Source organism: Cololabis saira, chromosome 10 (genome assembly GCF_033807715.1).
Source record: "Cololabis saira isolate AMF1-May2022 chromosome 10, fColSai1.1, whole genome shotgun sequence".
Classification (NCBI taxonomy): Eukaryota; Metazoa; Chordata; class Actinopteri; order Beloniformes; family Belonidae; genus Cololabis; species Cololabis saira.
Window position 1 is genome coordinate 47,468,853 of NC_084596.1, and position 21,735 is coordinate 47,490,587.

Sequence of the window (21,735 nt, forward strand, 5' to 3'; positions counted from 1 at the left end):
CGGCAGCCATCTCCTCTCTCACTCGCAGATGCCCCTCGGGGAGGGGCAAATGGCGGCTTTATAGAGAGTGGCAATGCTGCTCTCTGGTGGACAAATATTACACACAAACGTCTATAAACGTCAATGGCAGTGAATGAGTTATGAGGGAATGAGGGATCCCGTTGTGGTCTGATTCTTATTCTTACTAATATATATTATTGTTGTTGCTATTTCTGTTAAAAATATAGAAGCCTATGTTTAAAATATATTTCCTAGATCTACATAAATCCAATGTGCCTCCTTGGGGTGGCAAAGGGGTGGCTCAGAGTAATCCAGTGGTGGCTGTAGCCACCCCTAGCCACCACATGGTGGCGCCATTGGTGGAAAGGACATTGCTTACCACCGAAGCTGCTTAGTTTAGCTACCACGTAAACGCAAAGCACTCGGACGCAAGCGCAGCCACAGCTAACGTTAGCAGCAAGGATGTTAGCAATTTATCAAGCCACAGCAACGCTCTTCTCCAAACTAAACTCCAGGAGAAGCCAACGCGTTTGAGCAAGTCTGCGACCGAGAGGCTGGTGAATATAAATGACTTCATAAAGCCCCTTTTTTTCGTTATATATCAATCTTTTGATCTGCCACAATAATGTAATGAATTTAAAGGAAAACACCTCAAGTTGAGGGCTTTTCTCAGCAATTTTTAGGTGAGATTAAAAAGAAGATTAATTAGATTAATTAATTACATATTTTAATTAATTAATCTCAATTTTTTTTTATTCCTTGACAGCACTATACAATATACACACACATATATATATATACACACATGTAAGTACACACACATATTTCATATATATATATATATATATATATATATATATATATATATATATATATATATATATACACACACACACACACACACATATACACACAGGACTGTCTCAGAAAATTAGAATATTGTGATAAAGTTCTTTATTTTCTGTAATGCAATTAAAAAAACAAAAATGTCATACATTCTGGATTCATTACAAATCAACTGAAATATTGCAAGCCTTTTATTATTTTAATATTGCTGATCATGGTTTACAGTTTAAGATTAAGATTCCCAGAATATTCTAATTTTTTTAGATAGGATATTTGAGTTTTCTTAAGCTGTAAGCCATAATCAGCAATATTAAAATAATAAAATGCTTGCAATATTTCAGTTGATTTGTAATGAATCCAGAATGTATGACATTTTTGCATTACAGAAAATAAAGGACTTGACTTGACTATGACAATATTCAAATTTTCTGAGACAGTCCTGTGTATGTATGTATGTATGTATAACTATATGTATAAATATATATATATATATATATATATATATATATATATATATATATATATATATATATATATATACATATATATATATATACATATATGTATGGATGCTAAAGAATATGTGTGTCTGACCCTCTGTCATCCTCCACTTGAACTCCTACAGAGGTAAACTTGGAGGCGTCCTCAGGATCTGGAATCTCCTCTGGTCCATCAACCTACAGGTTACAGAGTAGATCAAACTTTTAACCATTAACAATTAGAACTAACTCAACTCTTTTTGAAAAATGTACTTGACAGTGATTAAAGAAATAAAAAATACATACACACATATATATCCATCCATTATCTATACCCGCTTTATCCCTTGCGGGGTCACGGGGTTCTGCTGGAGCCTATCCCAGCTCATTTCAGGTCACCAGTCCATCACAGGGCCACATATAAACACACAAACCATGCACACTCACACCTACAGGCAATTTAGAATCACCAATTAACCTAGCGTGCATGTTTTTGGACTGTGGGAGGAAGCCGGAGTACCCGGAGAAAACCCTCGCAAGCACGGGGAGAACATGCAAACTCCACACAGAAAGACCTTCTTGCTGTGAGGCAACAGTGCTAACCACTAAGCCACCGTGATATATATATATATATATATATAACAGCATACCTTTAATATATATATATATATATATATATATATATATATATATATATATATATATATATATATATATATACCGTAGATGACCAAATAGTCGCCCGCGCGCAAATACGCGCCTGTGCGCTAATAGCCGCCGGGGGTCCGAGCCCATTTGGCATAATAAACGCCGGTTCAATTAAACGCCCGGGCGACTACCGGTAATAACCTGGTAATAACACTGTATTTGCATTGTATTGTGTACAGTATCGTTCATACTGCTCTGATCAGCTCCGTGTGTCGCCGTTACACAGACAAACTGTCTTTGTATATCAGAGCATGTGAGCGGAGTGGAGCGGCGAGGGGATTCTTTATTATTTTTAATTTTATTTTTTTATATATTAAAATCCCAAAATATCTGTACCGTTTCTGATTGGGTGTGTGCACTGCGAATCATTTTTAGACACAACAAAGAACGCGTACCGCAAAAGTTGTGTCTCGGTGGAGGAACCCGGCGTCCCAGCAAAATGAGAAGAGAAAAAGGAGTTCAGCAGACAGCGCACACACTGAAGGCTGATTTATGGTTCCGCGTTACACCAACGCAGAGCCTACGGTGCAGGGTACGCCGTAAGGCTGATTTATGGTCCGCGTTACAACAACGCAGAGCCTACGGCGTAGGGGACGCGGCTTCCCGCACCATACGTTGAAATGCGCTCTTTTTTTTTGCTATTAAAACATGATTTGTAATGTGAATTTGCAAAACTTAAACTACAAATAATAGTTTTTGACGTAACATCAGAGATTGCGCATGCTCTCTGTGAAAGGATGAGTCCAATCGGGTCGCAGCTGCTTCAGCTGTGATTCCTTCACGAGGAGCGACCAGGATTTCAAACACGCTTTTTTCTTGCGAGCACACGATTTGTGATCGGGAGCTCGTCGTGAGGTGTTGTGTTGTGTACAGTGTGTACAATTTTAGTTCCAGTGGTACTATGGTGATCTCATATGTTCTTTGTAAGTAATGGTCTGGTGCTGCTCATTGCAAAAATAAATTGTAGCCTGGTGCAAATACCCGCCTGGTTCTTATAAACGCCTGGGGTCCAAGTGGATTTAGCATATTAAACGCCCGGGCTACTAAATGGTCATCTACGGTATATATATATATATATATATATATATATATATAGTTAGTTACTTTTGAAAATAAACTACTGTACAGAAATACACTCACTCATCTTCTCCCGCTTTTCCGTTACCGGGTCGCGGGGGCAGCAGCCTCAGCAGGGATGCCCAGACTTCCCTCACCCCAGACACCTCCTCCAGCTCTTCCGGGGGGAGTCCGAGGCGTTCCCAGGCCAGCCGAGAGACATAGTCTCTCCAGCGTGTCCTGGGTCTTCCCCGGGGTCTCCTCCCGGTGGGACATGCCTGGAACACCTCCCTAGGGAGGCGTCCAGGAGGCATCCGGTACAGATGCCCAAGCCACCTCAGCTGACTCCTCTCAATGTGAAGGAGCAGCGGCTCGACTCCGAGCTCCTCCCGGGTGACCGAACTCCTCACCCTATCTCTAAGGGAGCGTCCAGCCACCCTGCGGAGGAAACTCATCTCGGCCGCTTGTATCCGCGATCTTGTCCTTTCGGTCACTACCCAAAGTTCATGACCATAGGTGAGGGTAGGGGCGTAGATTGACCGGTAAATCGAGAGCTTCGCCTTTCGGCTCAGCTCCCTCTTCACCACGACGGTCCAGTACATCGACCGCATTACTGCGGACGCTGCACCGATCCGCCTGTCAATCTCACGCTCCATTGTTCCCTCACTCGTGAACAAGATCCCGAGATACTTGAACTCCTCCACCTGAGGCAGGACTTCTCCACCCACCCGGAGAAGGCATGCCACCCTTTTCCGGTCGAGAACCATGGCCTCGGTCTTGGAGGTGCTGATTCTCATCCCTGCCGCGTCGCACTCGGCCGCAAACCGCCCCAGCACATGCTGGAGGTCCCGGTCTGATGAAGCCAACAGGACAACATCATCTGCAAAAAGCAGAGATGAAATCCTGAGGTTCCCAAACCGGATCCCCTCCGGCCCCTGGCTGCGCCTAGAAATCCTGTCCATAAAAATTATGAACAGGACCGGTGACAAAGGGCAGCCCTGCCGGAGTCCAACATGCACCGGGAACAAGTCTGACTTACTGCCGGCAATGCGAACCAGACTCCTGCTTCGATCATACAGAGACTGGACAGCCCTTAGTAGAGGGCCCCGGACTCCATACTCACTCAGCACCCCCCACAGAATGGCACGAGGGACACGGTCAAATGCCTTCTCCAGATCCACAAAACACATGTAGACTGGTTGGGCAAATTCCCATGAACCCTCGAGCACCCTGCGGAGGGTATAGAGCTGGTCCAGTGTTCCACGACCGGGACGAAAACCGCATTGTTCCTCCTGAATCCGAGGTTCGACTATCGGCCGTAATCTCCTCTCCAGTACCCTGGCGTAGACTTTCCCCGGGAGGCTGAGAAGTGTGATCCCCCTGTAGTTGGAACACACTCTCCGGTCCCCCTTTTTGAACAGAGGGACCACCACCCCGGTTTGCCACCCCAGCGGTACTGTCCCCTTCCTCCATACAATGTCGCACAGGCGTGTCAGCCAAGACAGCCCTACGACATCCAGAGACTTGAGGTACTCAGGGCGAATCTCATCCACCCCCGGTGCCCGGCCACCGAGGAGCTTACGAACCACCTCGGTGACCTCGGCTTGGGTGATGGATGAGCACGCCTCCGAGCCCCAACCCTCTGCTTCCTCAGTGGAAGGCATGTCAGTCGGGTTAAGGAGATCCTCAAAGTATTCCTTCCACCGTCCGACAATGTCCCCAGTCGAGGTCAACAGCTCCCCACCAGCACCATAAATGGTGCCGGCAGAGTACTGCTTCCCCCTTCTGAGGCGCCGAACGGTCCTCCAGAATTTCCTCGAGGCCGACCGAAAGTCCTCCTCCATGGCCTCCCCGAACTCCTCCCAGACCCGAGTTTTTGCCTCCAAGACTGCCCGAGCCGCGGCCCGCTTGGCCTGCCGGTACCTATCTACTGCGTCAGGAGTCCCACCGGCCAACATAGCCCGGTAGGACTCCTTCTTCAGTCTGACGGCATCCTGTACTTCCGGTGTCCACCACCGGGTTCTAGGATTGCCGCCACGACAGGCACCGGAGACCTTGCGTCCGCAGCTTCGAGCCGCCGCGTTGACAATGGAGGCAGAGAACATGGTCCACTCGGACTCGATGTCCCCCGCCTCCCCCGGGATCCGAGAGAAGCTCTCCCGGAGGTGGGAGTTGAAGATGTCCCTGACAGAGGGCTCAGCCAGACGTTCCCAACAGACCCTCACAATCCGTTTGGGTCTGCCCGGTCTGTCCAACCTCCTCCTCCGCCAGCGCATCCAACTCACCACCAGGTGGTGATCAGTTGACAGCTCAGCCCCTCTCTTCACCCGAGTGTCCAAGACATGCGGCCGAAGGCCAGATGAAACGACAACAAAGTCGATCATTGACCTCCGGCCTAGGGTGTCCTGGTGCCACGTGCACTGATGGACACCCTTATGCCTGAACATGGTGTTCGTGATGGACAAACTGCGACTCGCACAGAAGTCCAACAACAAAACACCGCTCGGGTTCAGATCGGGGAGGCCGTTCCTCCCAATCACGCCTCTCCAGGTATCACTGTCATTGCCCACGTGAGCGTTGAAGTCCCCCAGTAGAACAATGGAGTCCCCAGTTGGAGCACTATCAAGTACCCCTCCCAGGGACTCCAAGAAGGCCGGGTACTCCCCACTGCTGTTCGGCCCGTAGGCACAAACAACAGTGAGAGACCTATCCCCGACCCGAAGGCGCAGGGAAGCGACCCTCTCGTTCACCGGGGTGAACTCCAACACATGGCGGCTGAGCTGGGGGGCTATAACCAAGCCCACACCAGCCCGCCGCCTCTCACCATGGGCAACTCCAGAGTAGTGGAGGGTCCAGCCCCTTTCAAGGAGCTGGGTTCCAGAGCCCAAGCTATGTGTGGAGGTGAGCCCGACTATCTCTAGCCGGTATCTCTCAACCTCACGCACAAGCTCCGGCTCCTTCCCCCCCAGCGAGGTGACATTCCATGTCCCCACTGTGAGGGTTGATGTCCAGGGATTGGGTCGTCGAGGCACCCCGCCACGACTGCTACCCAGCCCACAAAAGACAGAAATACAAAATAAAGATATCATTTGTTAGTTACTATTTCACATGGTGCCTCATGAATACCTGTATTCCTATGGAGAGGCATTTTCCCTTTCTGAGGGCTTCGTTTCTGTAGTCATCCTGGCAGGCTTCAACACTTTGACCCCTGCTGTGAAATAAGGAGGTGGTGTTGTTGACCGCCATGGCGCTGTTACTCACATGCTGACTGGCTGGTCCATGGACCTACATGTATAATAAACAAGTGCATATTGTGAACTACAACATCTAAACATTATATGGTTTCCCTAAATATGGAAAGATGTTTGGTCAAATGTCAAAAAGTCAATAAATGCTAATTACACAAATGCAAATCTGTGACCTAACAATACTATTGAAAAACAGATATCAGAGCACAAACCTGAGCGTTTGCAGCTTCTATGGCAGCTGTCAAGGCCTTCATGCTGTCAATGCTTTCTGTTGAGTTACTCAGCCCAGACTGGATGGTCATGTCACCTCTGGTTCCTTCCTCTTCCATGTATGCGTCCTGGTAGAAGACGACAATTCATTTATTACAAACCTTCACGGTCAACAACTTCACACGTCAGCACACACACACACACACACACACACACACACACACACACACACACACACACACACACACACACACACACACACACACACACACACACACACACACACACACACACACACACACACACACACACCGGCTCGTTCACCTGCATGCTTGCTCTGTAGTTTTTGGGGTTAGTTAATCGCGGTAGCTTAGCTCAGATTGTGTTGGATCTCGAAACTTGGGACGGTTGCTGCTCGTGTTCCGGCCAGTTCCATGCCTGTTTCGTGTCTGTTCTGTTTTTTTTTGTGTTTTTATTTGCATTTGTCATTTAGCAGACGCTTTTATCCAAAGCAACTTACATCTGAGAGAACAAACACACTATTTCACCCGGCGAGCAATTAGGCCTTGCTCAGGGGCCCAAGGTGGTTCATCTTGGTTGCCATTCCGGGCCCACATCTGTAGCCACTAGACTACCGCTCCCCGTATCGCTCTCTGTGATCTGTATCGCTCATGGCGGAGTTCTGCCTTGATGACCTCACAAGACACGTCTGCACTCACAAGTGAGACAAGCCCACGAGCAGAGAGCACATTGGAAAATATTTGGCATAAACCACATGAAACAGACAAAAAGATCTGTTTGTAAACATTTTAAAACTGCAGAAGAAGTTTCTCAGTTCAAATCCAGACCAAGAAACAGACAAGTAATGACTCCGCGGACAACCGGTGTATGAATGTGTTTGTGCGTGCATGAACGTCTACAGTGTAAAGCGCTTTGGGGCTGTAAGACTACAGCTGGAAAGCACTAAACAAGTGTAACCCATTTACCATTTACTTAATTCATGCAACTATACCCTCAAATTATTGACAGTATCACTGTGTTTCCTGCAATGATGGTGTTTAGTGCAATACCTGTGCAGACTCCGTGCTGCTTTGGGCCGTGATGGAGATGTATGGCTTGGAGGCTGTAGAGCAGGTAGAGGTTCGTGGTGGCACTGGCGGAGGTGTTTTCTTATAGGTAGTAATACAAGATGAAACTTCAATGAACAGAAAAGGAGGAAAGGTTAAGGAGGGGAGATTAAATGACTTCACCCTAGGCACGGCAATGCAAATCTATTTGTAAAGCACAGTGGTCCCAAACTTCTTCAGGTAGGCGCCGCTTGGTTTATAAGAACGCCCCCCACCCCCAACCGGACAAACAGATTTTGTTTTCAGACTCCCTTTCAGTTTGTCTCACATCGAACCAACTGTTTTTGAACAATTGAAAATTAAACTGTACTAAATTAAGTTTGCAATGAAACAAACTACAACCTCTTTTAATTAAAAAACAAACCACATTTACAGTGTAATCATTTCAAGTGTAACTGTTTTTATTTATTGTGTAACAGTATTCTTTGCTGTCAGTTTAATTATGTTCAGTGTAACAGGTTTCTTTTTTTTTTTTACTGTGTAAAAAAATTCAATATTGATATAAATATGTTTTTCAAGACATGCCTCACTGTACAAAATGTGTTCAAAAACATGAACAATTCCCCCGTCAAAAGCACGTCCATTATGCTCAGAGGTGGTTCTAGAGCAGGATGAGCAATTACTGGTCCTCGAGCAAACAAGAAAAGGAGTGAAACATCTGTATTTTTGAAAATGAGTGTTTTGGTTCTTATGTTAACATATTGTTTATTTTACAATAAAATTAAGTTCTTATGAACTATAATGTAGTGCTGTACTCTACTGTGAACCTGCAGACATTGTGCTCCTTTGGTTTTCCTGACTTTCAGTTCACTTAAATTTATGAAACTATTTGAGATATAAGCTCATGTTTGAGTTATTATTGGATTTCTTAGCTGACAGCAATCATTTTGCTTCACCCAATCGTATTAAAGACATCCTTCGACACCTTCCCATGCCATCGCAACCTTACTGGTATTGGGAGGAGGCAGCTGTGCTCTGTGGGAGCCACAAGACAGGCCCCAAGCACATATTGTCAGGGTGTAAAATCATGCGACCCAAGGACTCTGGTAGCGCCATGATCAAGTCCTGGCAAAGCTGGCTGAGACTCTGGAGAGCTGTAGGATAGCAGCCATCCATATCTCATGAGTCTTTCCAAGAGATATTATAATTACACTTTGGCCAGACATTGTCATGTGGTCCACATGGAAAAGAGGTTCCTCCTCATTAAACTAACTATGCCTTGGGAAGAGTATGACATCAGGACATAAAGGGAAACATCGGAGGTGCTCCGACCTCGCAGCATAGAGCCAAGAGGCTGTCTGGAAGGGGGCATTTTCCCTATGGAGGTCAGGGGTCAGGGCTTTGTCAGCAAAATGTCAATCCAGTTGCTGCAAGCTTTAGGGGCGGCAAGTTCAAGCCTGAGGAAAATTACTTAGGAGCTGGGAGAGGAAGTGGAGAAAGGGAGCTAATGACTCAGACTACGAAGAAAAAATATTGTTTGGAATATAACTCCTCGGTCAAGTCAGCTGATCTGATGGCACCGTACGAGGTGCAATGAGCTGAAAAGCCGAATCGGAAAACACCTGCTTACCTGAACAATGAACTATTGGAGTCATACCGGAATGCTTCTGCATTTAACTGAACATAATCAATTACTTGCAGGGACGTTTGTAGACAAATTGCTGATTGTTGCTCATTTCATGATCATCAAGGTTCCTCTGTGTATGATATTGACTTGGAGAGAGGCATCTGTCCCTCTGCTTTTATCTGCTGAGCTAGCCATCCTATCCAAGTCCCTCTCTCGGGTTCACTTACTGATGCACTTCAAGTGTTTCAGTAAAATATTAAAGTTGCTCTTGGACAGGGTCAAGGCAGCATCAGATGACTTGTGGTGCATCAGCAGAATAGTAAAGCTTCACTGAAACTGGAAGGTTTCTCTTTTTGCTCTTTAAGCTGGGTTAAGGTCAACTTTTAATGTTCAGACTACTGAGCAGCTTTATTGCACACTACAGACTCATTCTTCTTAATTTATTTTTAATGTAAACAGTTGTACTCAACGTGTTTACCCACTGAGCCATGGCTATCCCAAATTAACAGTATTCTACAGGCCAAAGTTTCATGGCTGCGGTTTCCCAAATGTCTTTATTTATGTAGTAGTTACTTCAGATACCCAAATGTATGTTTTCAAGCACAATGTTTCTTTTGTTTGTTTGGTCTTTGATGACATGTCTCCTTTATGAAAGATAAAACAGGTCCATATGTACTGAGAAGGAAGGATTCTCTTTTAAGGAGCTCCATGGATTTGGTTTCTGGGCAGTCAAAACACATTTCCTATGTTAATGCTGCGCTACCAGATACTGTTCAGTGGACCCATCTTCCTACGTCACACCTCATCACAGGGATCACCAACCCTGCCCCTCGAAAAACAACTATCCAGCATGTTTTAGATGTTTCCCTGTGTCAACACACCTGATAAAAATGAATGGCCGTCATCATTTTGTCATCAAGGCCTGGACAAGTCTGTTAATGACAGTCATTCTTATCAGGGTGTGCAGGACTGAGGCTCTGGAGGACCAGGATTGGTGAGCCCTGCCATATCATTACTATTCCATGGTTGAAGTATTAGTTTATGGTTGTAAACTACAATCATGTAAGACTTTATCATCTCCTTGCATCAAATTTTCAACCACTACATATGAGATGAAAGATCGGTTCATTCTGGTGATGTACTCTACACCTCATCACCATTCTGAATTGGATCCAAAGAAAATCTTTTTGATGACATTGTTGAGCTCTCATTCAACAATTGCCCAGGTGGCCCTCGAACAAAAAAAACTATAAAACCAAAGAACTGCATCCTATTCAGCAACCTTATTTTCCCAGCCAAAAAGTAATTTGAGATGATGTTCTGAGGGGGTCCCCCTGAATCTTTCCTTCACCCAGAACTGGCCGGATCTTGGTTCTCCAAGAACCAAGATCCAATTTCCTAGAACCACATTCCCAGGCATTTGGGATAAGCTATATGAGATCATATACTCATTCCCAAACCTCTTAAGTTTATGGTTAAACTCTCTTAAATTCAGCAATACACCACTCAAGAAGTCTACCAGATTTTTCTCCCTGATCATAATATTGTTGTTTGAGCCTCATTAAGTATGCAGCAGCCTTATCAAATGTTATCTCATTATATTGAGTTCTAAGTATTAATAGTTGTTTGGAGATTTCATTTTCATTTTGTCCTTCCTGCAAGCCCTTGTTCCCCAGCATTTTGGTTTAGGATTCCAAATCTCTATTTCTTTTGTTTTTCTGCTTATGTAGCTTATAATTTGACCTCTAATAAATGCCTTAGTGGCTTCCGATCTAGTTGTTGCCGATGTCTGAGATGTGTTGAACTCAAAATTTACATCCATTTGTTTTTCCAAAAACTGTAGGAATTTTCATTCATCCATTATCTATACCCGCTTTTATCCTTTTGCAGGGTCACGGGGGTCTGCTGGAGCCTATCCCAGCTACTTTCAGGCGAGAGGAACCCTGGACAGGTCGCCAGTCCATCCCAGGGCGTCCCGCATTCATTTTATTTGAAATTTCCATTTAGGAGATTTTCTTATTAACTTTGGCTCCACATAGGCCATTGATATAGCTGCATGATCCGATATGACTATACTACTATACTGGCAGCCTCTAATATTAGAAAGGAGTTCTGCTGTGCCGCTCGGTGGCGCAGTGGGTTAAGCAGCGGCACATATACTGAGGCTACAGTCCTCCTGCAGCGGTCACGGGTTCGAATCCAGCCTGCGCACCTTTGCTGCATGTCTTCCCCGTTCTCTCTCTCTACCAATTTCCAGTCTGCATCTCCAATAAAGGGCCACTAGAGCCCAAAAAAATCTTTAAAAAAAAAGAAAGGAGTTCTGCTGACACCAAAAAATTATCTATTCTAGAGTAACTTTTGTAAGTACTAGAATAACAGGCGAATTCTACCTTTGATGGGTTCAGGTGTCTCCATATAGCTACTAAGTTTAGCTCTTTCATAAAGTGACATAATGCTTTCCTGGTTTTTGTGTGAGTATTTTCCACTCCAGAGGATCCACAATGCAATTGAAGTCCCCTGCGTTGATGTACTTCCCTGAGAGTGCCGAAATTCTTAAAAATAAATTGTTATAGAAATTAACATTGCCATCATTTGGTCCATATACAGTACGTTGATTAGATTAAGCCATGTAGAAAAAGAATATGGGCCTGTATGTTTAGAAATCTATCGTCAATCTCCAGTGTGATAGATTTACAGTATGTATCAATATCATTACGCCTCTAAATTGGTTGAATATGAAGATGATAGGACCTTCCCTGGCCACCTTCGTTTTATCTTGGTTGTCTCACTAGCTAAGAGGTGTGTTTCCTGTAACAACACAATCTTGGCTTTTAACTGTTTTATTCTGTACATAACCTGTTTTGTTTTGGTCAGTTTCTGGTGGCCTCCATGAGATACATTCAATTAAAATACCAGCCATTTATTATTGTGTGTAACCCTAAAAAAGGTGTAAAAAACAGGTATAATGAACTTGGTTGTTTTGTTCCATATAGAAAAATGGGCTTCAGAACAGCTCATAAGAAACTATTAGGTCATGTGAAGTAATGTGAAGTAATGCTTCATCATTTTTTTTATTTTTTACAGTCTATGAGAGCCGTGTTGGGCTAACTAAAACAGCCTGGTAAGCCAACTGGAACGCGCCCACATTACATCAATTACAATAAGCCATTTTAACTTAACTGACTTAGCTTTTATTAACCTATGATGCTAAATATTATCACTTCACGTTCAGTCTTATCAAATCTGTCCAAAACATCATCTTTTCAGGTAATGCTACTGAAACAACATCCAAAACAAATGCTGCCAGAGAAGAAACAAGGACAAGCTGAGTTCAGCTGGAACCCAGCTTCACTTGGCTGCAGCTATTATGATACGAGTTGTTGCACTTGGCCATGCCTACCAACATGACTGCCAGTTCCAGTGCACTTACATTATTCTTGGAAAGGTCTGGAAATGATCCAGATTGATTTTCAGCTCATTCAGCTGATCCATGCTGGAGAAGCTGCTATCAAGGATCTGCATTGGAAGCTCCCATTTAAAATGTTGTTCTGGTGACGAAAACAGAACTACTGCATTAAGTCAATTCACAGTTAGCACTAGCTGCCTGCTGCTTAGCCTAGCTTCATAATCTAATACCGTATTTTCACGACCATACAACAACACACACACAAGCATACAAGTGTGCATATTTAAGAATAGAGCGGGAGCAAAACTGAGTTTGATTGTGCTTTATTTAAGTCTTTATTACAAAGTACTAACATTTTTTAAATCACCAATGATTAATCAAAAATTAAAACCAGCACATTACCCATAATCGTCATTAATCAAACCCATCGAAGTCCTCATCCTCCGTTTCTGAATTAAACAGCTGCGCTAAATCAAATATGCCAGTTCCACTTTCTTCGATGTCAGAGTCACTTTCCGTGCCATGCGGCCCCCTGGAAATCGAAGCTCGAACAACAGTGCCAACAGACACATTAGTCCACGCATCTACAATCCATCCGCAAACTGTGGTGTAACTTGCCCGGTGCTGCCTTTCACTCTTTGTGAAACTGTGGTCTCCATCGGTCATCCATCACTCCCATCGCAGCCTTACTTTGAACGGGGGGTTCACACCGACGTCCAGCGGTTGGAGTTTCTTTGTCAGACCTCCCAGAATAACAGCAAGTTACAGCGGTGTGTGCCGCTGCTCGCTCCACTCCGCCTCTGACTGACCCACTCCAACCACTGGAACCACGGTCTCCACTCAAGACTCTCACTCTCCCCATCCCCTTTCTCCTTAATCAATAAAGAAGCTTCTGGATTTCATGTACGCATCTGGTTCTCCTGTCTCATATTTGACATTTATCAGCTGATGTTCAATGAACAATGCAGGCGTGACATACCTGTCAGATTTGTCAAGTGAGTCACGCCCTCACTGCAAAAGACAAAACCACATCATGGACTGGGAAAAGGCCAGGGTCATCTGCACCTGATCGGAGAGGCTATAGAGATCAGGAAGCGGGGCCCGATGACCATCAACAGGGACGAGGGAGCCTTCATGCTCTCTCCCACCTGGACAGCAGAGGGCACGACTCGCCTGTCAGATTTGCATTGTTCATTGGACATCAGCTGATTAAAAAACGAGTCACACACCATCATGTGACACTCTGATGAAGGCAAAACGTGTCAGGTAAGTCACAACCTATAAAATCTTTGTCTAAGATAAAGGACTAACAAAATTTAAGGATGTTTCATTTTCTCAGAAATGAGATTTTGCAGTGCACTTCTAAAACTAAGAAAACTAACAAACTAAGACGGTAAAAACACATTGTTTTAAGAAAATTAGAAAGGTTATTTCCGATTATTTTGCTGGTTTGAAGAATTCTAGGCAAGAAAAAAAAATTCTTACCGCATTGGCAGAGATCTTTTTTCTTAAAATAAGACAATTTTCAACCCCCTAATGAATCCTCATTAGGCTCATTTTCAGAGGGCCTATTTTTGCAGTGTATTGACTTTGGAGCATAACTTAAATAGCAGTGAAGCAACTCTGTACTGGATTGGCTTAAGGAGCTGAAAACACTGGATCAATCTAGGACTGCTCCAAGTGAAGTCTGCTGGAACCCGCAATCGATGAGCCTGCGATAGTACAGTAGAGGCAGGCTGTGTGACTGCAGGTTCCAGCTGAGCTCCGCTAGTCTTAGTTTCAGCTCTGGCTGTAATTGTTGCTGATGTTCCTTCAGTAGTGACAGATGTAATGAGAAGATAATTTACCTTTAAGGTTGATAAAGGGGAAGCAGTACTCTGCCACCATCATTTACGGTGCAGGTGGGGGACTGTTGACCTTGACTGCGCACATCGTCGGACAGTGAAAGAAATACTCTCTCCTCTCTCCTCAATCCGACTGACATCTCTTCGATTGAGGAAGCAGAGAGTGGGGACTCGGGGACGTGCTCATCCATTACCCAAGCCGAGGTCACATAGGTGGTTCGTAAGCTCCTCAGTGGCAGGGCACCGGGGGTGGATGAGATTCGCTTGAGTATCTCAAGTCTAAGGCTGTCTTTGTTGACATGCCTCTGCGACTTTGCATGGAGAAAGGGGACAGTACCGCTGGAGTGGCAAACCGGGGTGGTGGTCCCTCTTTTTAAAAAGGGGGACCGGAGAGTGTGTTCCAACTATAGGGGGATCAGACTTCTCAGCCTCCCCGGGAAAGTCTCTGCCAGGATACTGGAGAGGAGAATACGGCCGATAGTTGAACCTCGGATTCAAGAGGAACAATGCGGTTTTCGTCCCGGTCGTGGAACACTGGACCAGCTCTATACCCTCCGCAGGGTGTTTGAGGGTTGATGGGAATTTGCCCAACCAGTCTACATGTGTTTTGTGGATCTGGAGAAGACATTTGACCATGTCCCTCGTGCCATTCTGTGGGGGGCGTTCAGTGAGCATGGGATTTAATCTCTGCTTTTTGCAGATGATGTTGTCCTGTTGGCTTTATCAGGCCAGGACCATCAGCATGTGGTGGGGCGGTTTTAAGCCGGGTGCAATGCGGCAGGTATGTGAATCAGCATCTCCAAAACCGAGGCCATGGTTCTCCACCCACCTTCTCTGGGTGGAGGAGTTCAAGTATCCCGGGGTCTTGTTCACGAGTGAGGGAAAGATGGAGCATGAGATTGATAGATGGATTGGTGCAGCGTCCGCAGTTATGCGGTCGGTGTACCGGACTGTCGTGGTGAAAAAAGAGCTGAGTCGAAAGGCGAAGCTCTCGATTTACCGGTCAATCTACGCCCCTACCCTCACCTATGGTCATGAACTTTGGGTAGTGACCAAAAGGACAAGATTGTGGATACAAGCGGCCGAGATGAGTTTCCTCCGCAGGGTGGCTGGACGCTCCCTTAGAGATAGGGTGAGGAGTTCGGTCACCCGGGAGGAGCTCGGAGTCAAGCCGCTGCTCCTTCACATTGAGAGGAGTCAGCTGAGGTGGCTTGGGCATCTGTATCGGATGCCTCCTGGACGCCTCCCTAGGGAGTTGTTCCAGGCATGTCCCACCGGGAGGAGACCCCGGGGAAGACCCAGGACACGCTGGAGAGACTATATCTCTCGGCTGACCTGGGAACGTCTCGGACTCCCCTGGAAGAGCTGGTGGAAGTGTCTAGGGTGAGGGGAAGTCTGGGCATCTCTGTTAAGACTGCTGCCCCCTCGACCTGGTAACGGATAAGTGGTGGAAATTGGATGGATGGATGGAGGTTAATAAAGCATCCATCCATACCAATTTAATCCTATACACTGTATAGTATATTGCAGCTCATAACAGGTGAGAGACGGGTTTACAATGGATTGCAGCAAATACAGCTTTTGTTGCGAATTAGCGCTATACAAATAAAATAAAGGCAAACAAAAAGAAATAAGTGTAAAAGCACTTTATCAAGAAGAGAAAATAAGAATATAATTGCAGCTCATCTATCATTGACCACGTTGTCTATGGCAGAAATAACATTTTCTGGCGCTCTTGATGAAAAAGAAAATGTGGTTCAGAAGAAATGTTACAGACAAATAAAGCAATGATATTAGGTGAAGTGCAAGTTCAGTGAAATCAGTCACTACCTGTGCTGCTCTGGATCGTCCTGACAGTAGTGGCAGATGTGCGTGGTGGTGAGGATGGCAGCAGAAGCAATGGTCTTCCTCCTTCCCCTTCTGCTTCTCCAGCACAGCCCTGGTCAATGGCCCTCACATAACTGTGGCTTCGCATACGGAAGCATCCTGGCATGGGCAGTGTGTCCATAGTTTCCAAGCTATCCATGGCAGCCTCCATGGCCTTAGACTGCAACTCACTATAAACCTCCTCACAGACCTGCTCGATCTGACCGTTCACTTCGACCTCACTCAGCTGGAGGAGATGAAGATATTAAGATAAGCAGCAGCCACACAGATAATAGAGGACACACAGTTACATGAAGAAACACGTGGATAACTCCAGACTTCCACTCTCCACAATATTTTAAGAGTCACAGTCCTGGATTTACAGACCACTAGGGCAGTAGAAAAGGTTTGAATAACAGATGGTGAATAACATGACAGCGCTTATATATTAACTCAGTTTTTTCCTAAATCTGAATCTACATCTACATCTACGTCCTGGATGAGAATCATCTTCTTGAACACTTAATTTATTTCTTATCTTGCCTATTTCAGGTTACCTCAGCCTACCTCCTTCCTCAAGGCTTGGAACCATAAAGCCCTGAGGGAAAACATCTTGGTGCATTGTACAATGTCAAGTTCTGTACAGGCTTTCACCGTGGCCATTACTCGGGCTTCTCTTGAAATGTTCCTCCATCACTGACAACTCTGACTGAAAGTAGAGCTGCGGTACTTTCTGCAAGGCAGACTGAGATGATCTGTAACCCTGCGTTCACACTGAAAGCGTCAAAAATCGCTGGACGCCAGCATCTCGCTGCTTGGTGCGTTCACACTGAAAGCGGCATGTACTGTCGACGGCTGCAGTGGGCGGGGCTAAAGCTGCGCTGCAGAACTGGAGGGAACAGTGGGAACAGCCTACTCATAAACCGTGCACATCTTCAGTTTCCTATTTCACCATGGATCACACTTTGGGACGACTTCTTTATATTTTAGCGTTATTTCCGCGTAGATAAGAGTGAGTTTGATGCGCGTTAATAAGTTTGGTCCGCGGATCAACATCAACCATCGGCGAGCCCTTGCTCCCGGTGAAGGCTGATTTATGGTTCCCGCGTCACACCAACGCAGAGCCTACGGCGTAGGGTACGCAGCGACGCACACCGTACGGTTCGCGTCGCCGCGTGCCCTACGCCGAAGATTTAACGCAGAACCGTAATTCAGGCTTGAAGCTGCAGTCTGTCTGCGCTGATCACTGACACCGGGTCGAAGCGGATTTGGTCATGATGTTTAAACTGTGTTTTGTGATTAATAAGCACGGTTTTTAGTTACTTTGCGTTGGATCAATCTAGCAAATAAAATCGTTCGGACCATCCAGCTCCTCAACCATCAGATACGTGTTTCACATGAGCAGTTCAGGTAAAAACGGCAGTCAAATCAGCAAAAATGTCATTTTGCTGGATGAAATATATTAATTCCTGATAAAAATAAGTTTGTTAGTGCACAGCTCTGCTCCTGTACGCATGTGAATGAGTGTACGTTTGTGTGTACATGAAAGTACAATCTGCATTGAGGGTTCTCGCTTGAGAACCCTCAAAATTGACGCGCTACTCCGGCCGCTCCCGCCGCTCCGGCCGCTCCCGCCGCTCCCGCCGCTCCCGCTGCTCCAGCTGCTCCCGACGTGCGTTTTCATAGACAATGAATGGCAACCGGCTGCCTATGACGCCCGTGACGCTTTCAGTGTGAACGCAGAGTAAGGGGCTTGCTGGTTTTTTTGTTGTTGTTTTTTGTTTTTTATTCTTTGGCGATATACTGTATGGGACAAAACGTCCAATTCCCTTTGAGCTTTAGTCTATAAGATGGCCAAATTATATAGTTTTAGAATGACGTGCAAGCACCACAAAACAGATTCACACATGTAGATATTGATTGCACATGAGCAAGTTGTGTCAGCAAATGCAGTTTACACAGAAATAGTCTGCTTAAAGAATTTCAATCATGGAGCACATCATAGCACAGAAACTTCTCTGGTGGAAGTCACCAATGGTCTCCTCTTGACCTCTTATAGTAAACTTGGATCTGTGTCTGTCCTGTTGGATCTCAGCACTGCATTTGATACAGTTCATGAGACTTGAACATGATTAAAGGTACTGGATTAGACTGCTTTAAGTCATATTTAACTGATATATTTCAATTTGTTTCTGTAAATGAAGAGTCTTCCTCATATATCAGACTTAGCCATGGAGCGACACCTTATATTTGTAAATTGAATAATATTAGCTGTCATACCATGAATCTATTGCTATGCTGATGACTCCAAAACTGATCATTACACTTTGGGATATAGGTAATTTGTCAATTAAATGCTGAACAACTTAATGGTGGCGCATATTAGCACTATGGTAGAATCAGCTTTATTTGTGTATAATGTAAATCAATTTGTCACGTGTAGCTTTGTTTAAGATTAAGATTAAGATTAGGTAAACATTTTTATAAAGAAAAAAGGTCTCAATTTTTCTTAACGATGTTAACTATGATACTCAGGTAAGTATTATCAGTGGAGGAATGTAATCAAATACGTTTTCTCTGAAAGACTTGAGGTACTTATTTATTTGAGCTTTTGCAATGCTTTACTTCTACTGCAATTGCTACTCAGGGTGGTATTCCGTTCCCTCCCTTTCCACTGAAAATGACCTATCTCCAGATGTGTTTCTGGGAACATGAACGTTTTAGAGGTACATGGCTCTTACTGGACAGCCAAGTTACAAACATACAGTGCTGTGATCTAATGCAGCATGAAGTACTGCTGTAAATTAAGCAACCAACAACATACCATCTGCACTTTAAGGCACACTTAAAATCCTTACATTTGGGGGGCACGGTGGCGCAGCTGGTAATGCAGCCGTCTCACAGCAAGAAGGTCCTGGGTTCGATTCCCGCCGGGGGACGCTGTGGGTGCTGAAGTGCGTGTTAGTTCCCCCATGACTTCAGTGCCCACACCATGGGTGGGGTTGGCGAAAGGATCTTTCTGTGTGGAGTTTGCATGTTCTCCCCGTGTTCCCCTGGGTAGCTAGTGTGAGCTACCCTCACAAAAACATGCACATAGTCCTGGGCTAGTCCTGGGAAAAGATGCGGCCTGCTCACTCCTCAGGTTAAGGAGGAGACCTGAGCTCAGTGCAGGGCCCTCCCGGGGTTGGTAGAGGATGGCAATGCCCAGGACTGTCAGTAGGTAGGAGCACGGGGTGTTAAAAATGGGAAAAAAACCGGGATAAAAATATTTAAAAAAAAAAAAAAATCCTTATATTTTCTCAAAAATCTGCAGTGTGCGCCTTACGTATGAATTTTGTTGTTTACTGACCTCAAATCAATTTTATGTGGTATGCTGTGCTCATAAATCCGTCAAAATGACGAAGACACTCTGCTTAATTGATGGTCAGCTGGCACATTAAAGTCGGTCCTTGGTTGGAACGTCAGACAACTTTAGATAACTAATTATGTCGTGCAGGCAAGCAACCATCATCTAGTCAATGTTACCTCACTATTATTAGACGCCAACCCAACATTAGGTTTTTAGACTAAACCCAATTTTTAAATCTGTATCATAATCAAATGCTGGAATACAACGTGTTTCCAACTTCACACTAACGGCAGGTGTCTGCTATCACTGGCAACTATGAACCAATCAGAGAAAAGTATATAGTACGATGCTTACCTCCTCCACTTATTATTTGTGGATGCGTGGAAGAGGAATGCTTTTAAATGTGAGTATATTCTTAATTATTGTGAATGAGTTGAAGAAAGTTCCACTTACCACACTGTTTTGGTTTAGCTTTTTTGTATGTTCTATCATGAACCCATTGCACCTTACAGTATGTATGAAAAAAGACCCGTTCATTGATATTGAGCCTTATAATGCGGTGCACCTAATGGTCTGCAAAATAAGGTAGTTAAAAGCGGCTAAATCATAATCTGCATTCGTAGAAAGCAGTGTACATATTAATGTAGCAGTATTATTCAGAAAAAAAGAAATAGACACTGACAAAGACCATTTTACTGCACAAGGTGTATTTTTGATACTTTATATTTAGCAGATAAGTACTTAAGTGTCCAGTGTAACCTGCGGCAGGGCTACCATTTGTGTCCAGTTCTGTTCATAAGTTCATGGACAGGTGATCTACGTGTAGCCAGGGGCTGGAAGGGGTCCGGTTCGGGAACCACAGGATTTCATCTCTGCTTTTTCCAGATGATGCTGTCCTGTTGGCTTCGTTAGACAAAAACCTTCAGCATGTGCTGGGGCGGTTTGGAGCTGAGTGCTAAGCGGCTAGGATGAGATAAATTCCGATAAAACAGAGGTTATTACTTTTGGTCCAAAGAATCTTAGATGGTGTTGCGATGGCTTCCAGTACAACTGTGAGAAGCCTTGGGTGTTATTTTGGATCAGGATTTGTCATTTAAACTGTATATTATTCAGATTTGTAAAACAGCGTTTTTCCATCTCTGTAATATACTGTAGCAAAGATTAGGAACATCCTCTCGTAGTGATGCGGAAATACAAATGCGTTTGTATCTTCTACACTAGATTACTGCTATGTGATTTTGGCAGGATGTCCAAGTAATTCTCTGAATATCTTCCAGCTGATCCAAAATGCAGCAGTGTGAGTGCTGACAGGAATCAGCAGGAGAGACCACGTCTGTCAGTGTTAGCTTCGCTCCATTGGCTACCCGTAAAATTCATAATCCAATTCAAAATGGCCCTTTTGCCCCTAAACGTGCCCCAAAAGTCACTAAATTTAACACGCAAGACGGGCCTGGCGAAAAATTTGATATTTAATGGTTTGCATTAATGGGCGTGGCCTAATGGCTCAACAGCGCCACCTAGAAAACTTTGTGCCTCAAGCCCCACAATACGGTTTGACGTACATGGACGAAAATCGGTACACACCTGTATCATGTCGCAACTTAAAGAAAAGTGTCCTGGCGCCATGGCCGAAACCGAACAGGAAGTCGGCCATTTTCAATTAATCGTGTAATTTTGGCGCAATTCATGCCATTTCTTCGCCCGAACCGCAATGTGCACCCAGGTGTGTTATACATCAAAATGTGCGTCTCGATACCTGCTGTCTACATATATAGTCATCCCTGTAGTGCACAAGTCATTGTGTCTGTGTCTTTCCTTTCTTTGTTCTTCATTCTCTCTGTCTGTTTTCTCTTTTCTAGCTCTGCCCAGCTGGCCTTCGGCAGGAGGGTCCCCTCTTATGAGCCAGGTCCTGTTCAAGGTTCCCAACCAGCAACTTATAGGGGTAGTTAAAAAACAGTCCAGTCGCAGAAGTAGGCTGTCATTTATTGAATTCCATTTTTTTCTTGTTTATTTTAGTTAGGGAGGTAAG

General features: G+C 44.8%; 1 protein-coding gene across 1 annotated transcript in view; it reads right to left on the reverse strand.

Annotated features, from left to right (window-relative positions):
* LOC133453163 (disks large-associated protein 1-like) overlaps positions 1-21,735 on the reverse strand; it is a 181,122-nt gene that overhangs the window by 59,807 nt on the left and 99,580 nt on the right. The window contains exons 5-9 of the mRNA XM_061733057.1: positions 16,322-16,604; positions 7,618-7,742; positions 6,550-6,675; positions 6,216-6,374; positions 1,441-1,523 (exon numbers count right to left, since the gene is read on the reverse strand). Of these exons, the coding sequence (XP_061589041.1) occupies positions 1,441-1,523; positions 6,216-6,374; positions 6,550-6,675; positions 7,618-7,742; positions 16,322-16,604 (776 nt within the window). The remainder of the gene's footprint in view (positions 1-1,440; positions 1,524-6,215; positions 6,375-6,549; positions 6,676-7,617; positions 7,743-16,321; positions 16,605-21,735) is intronic.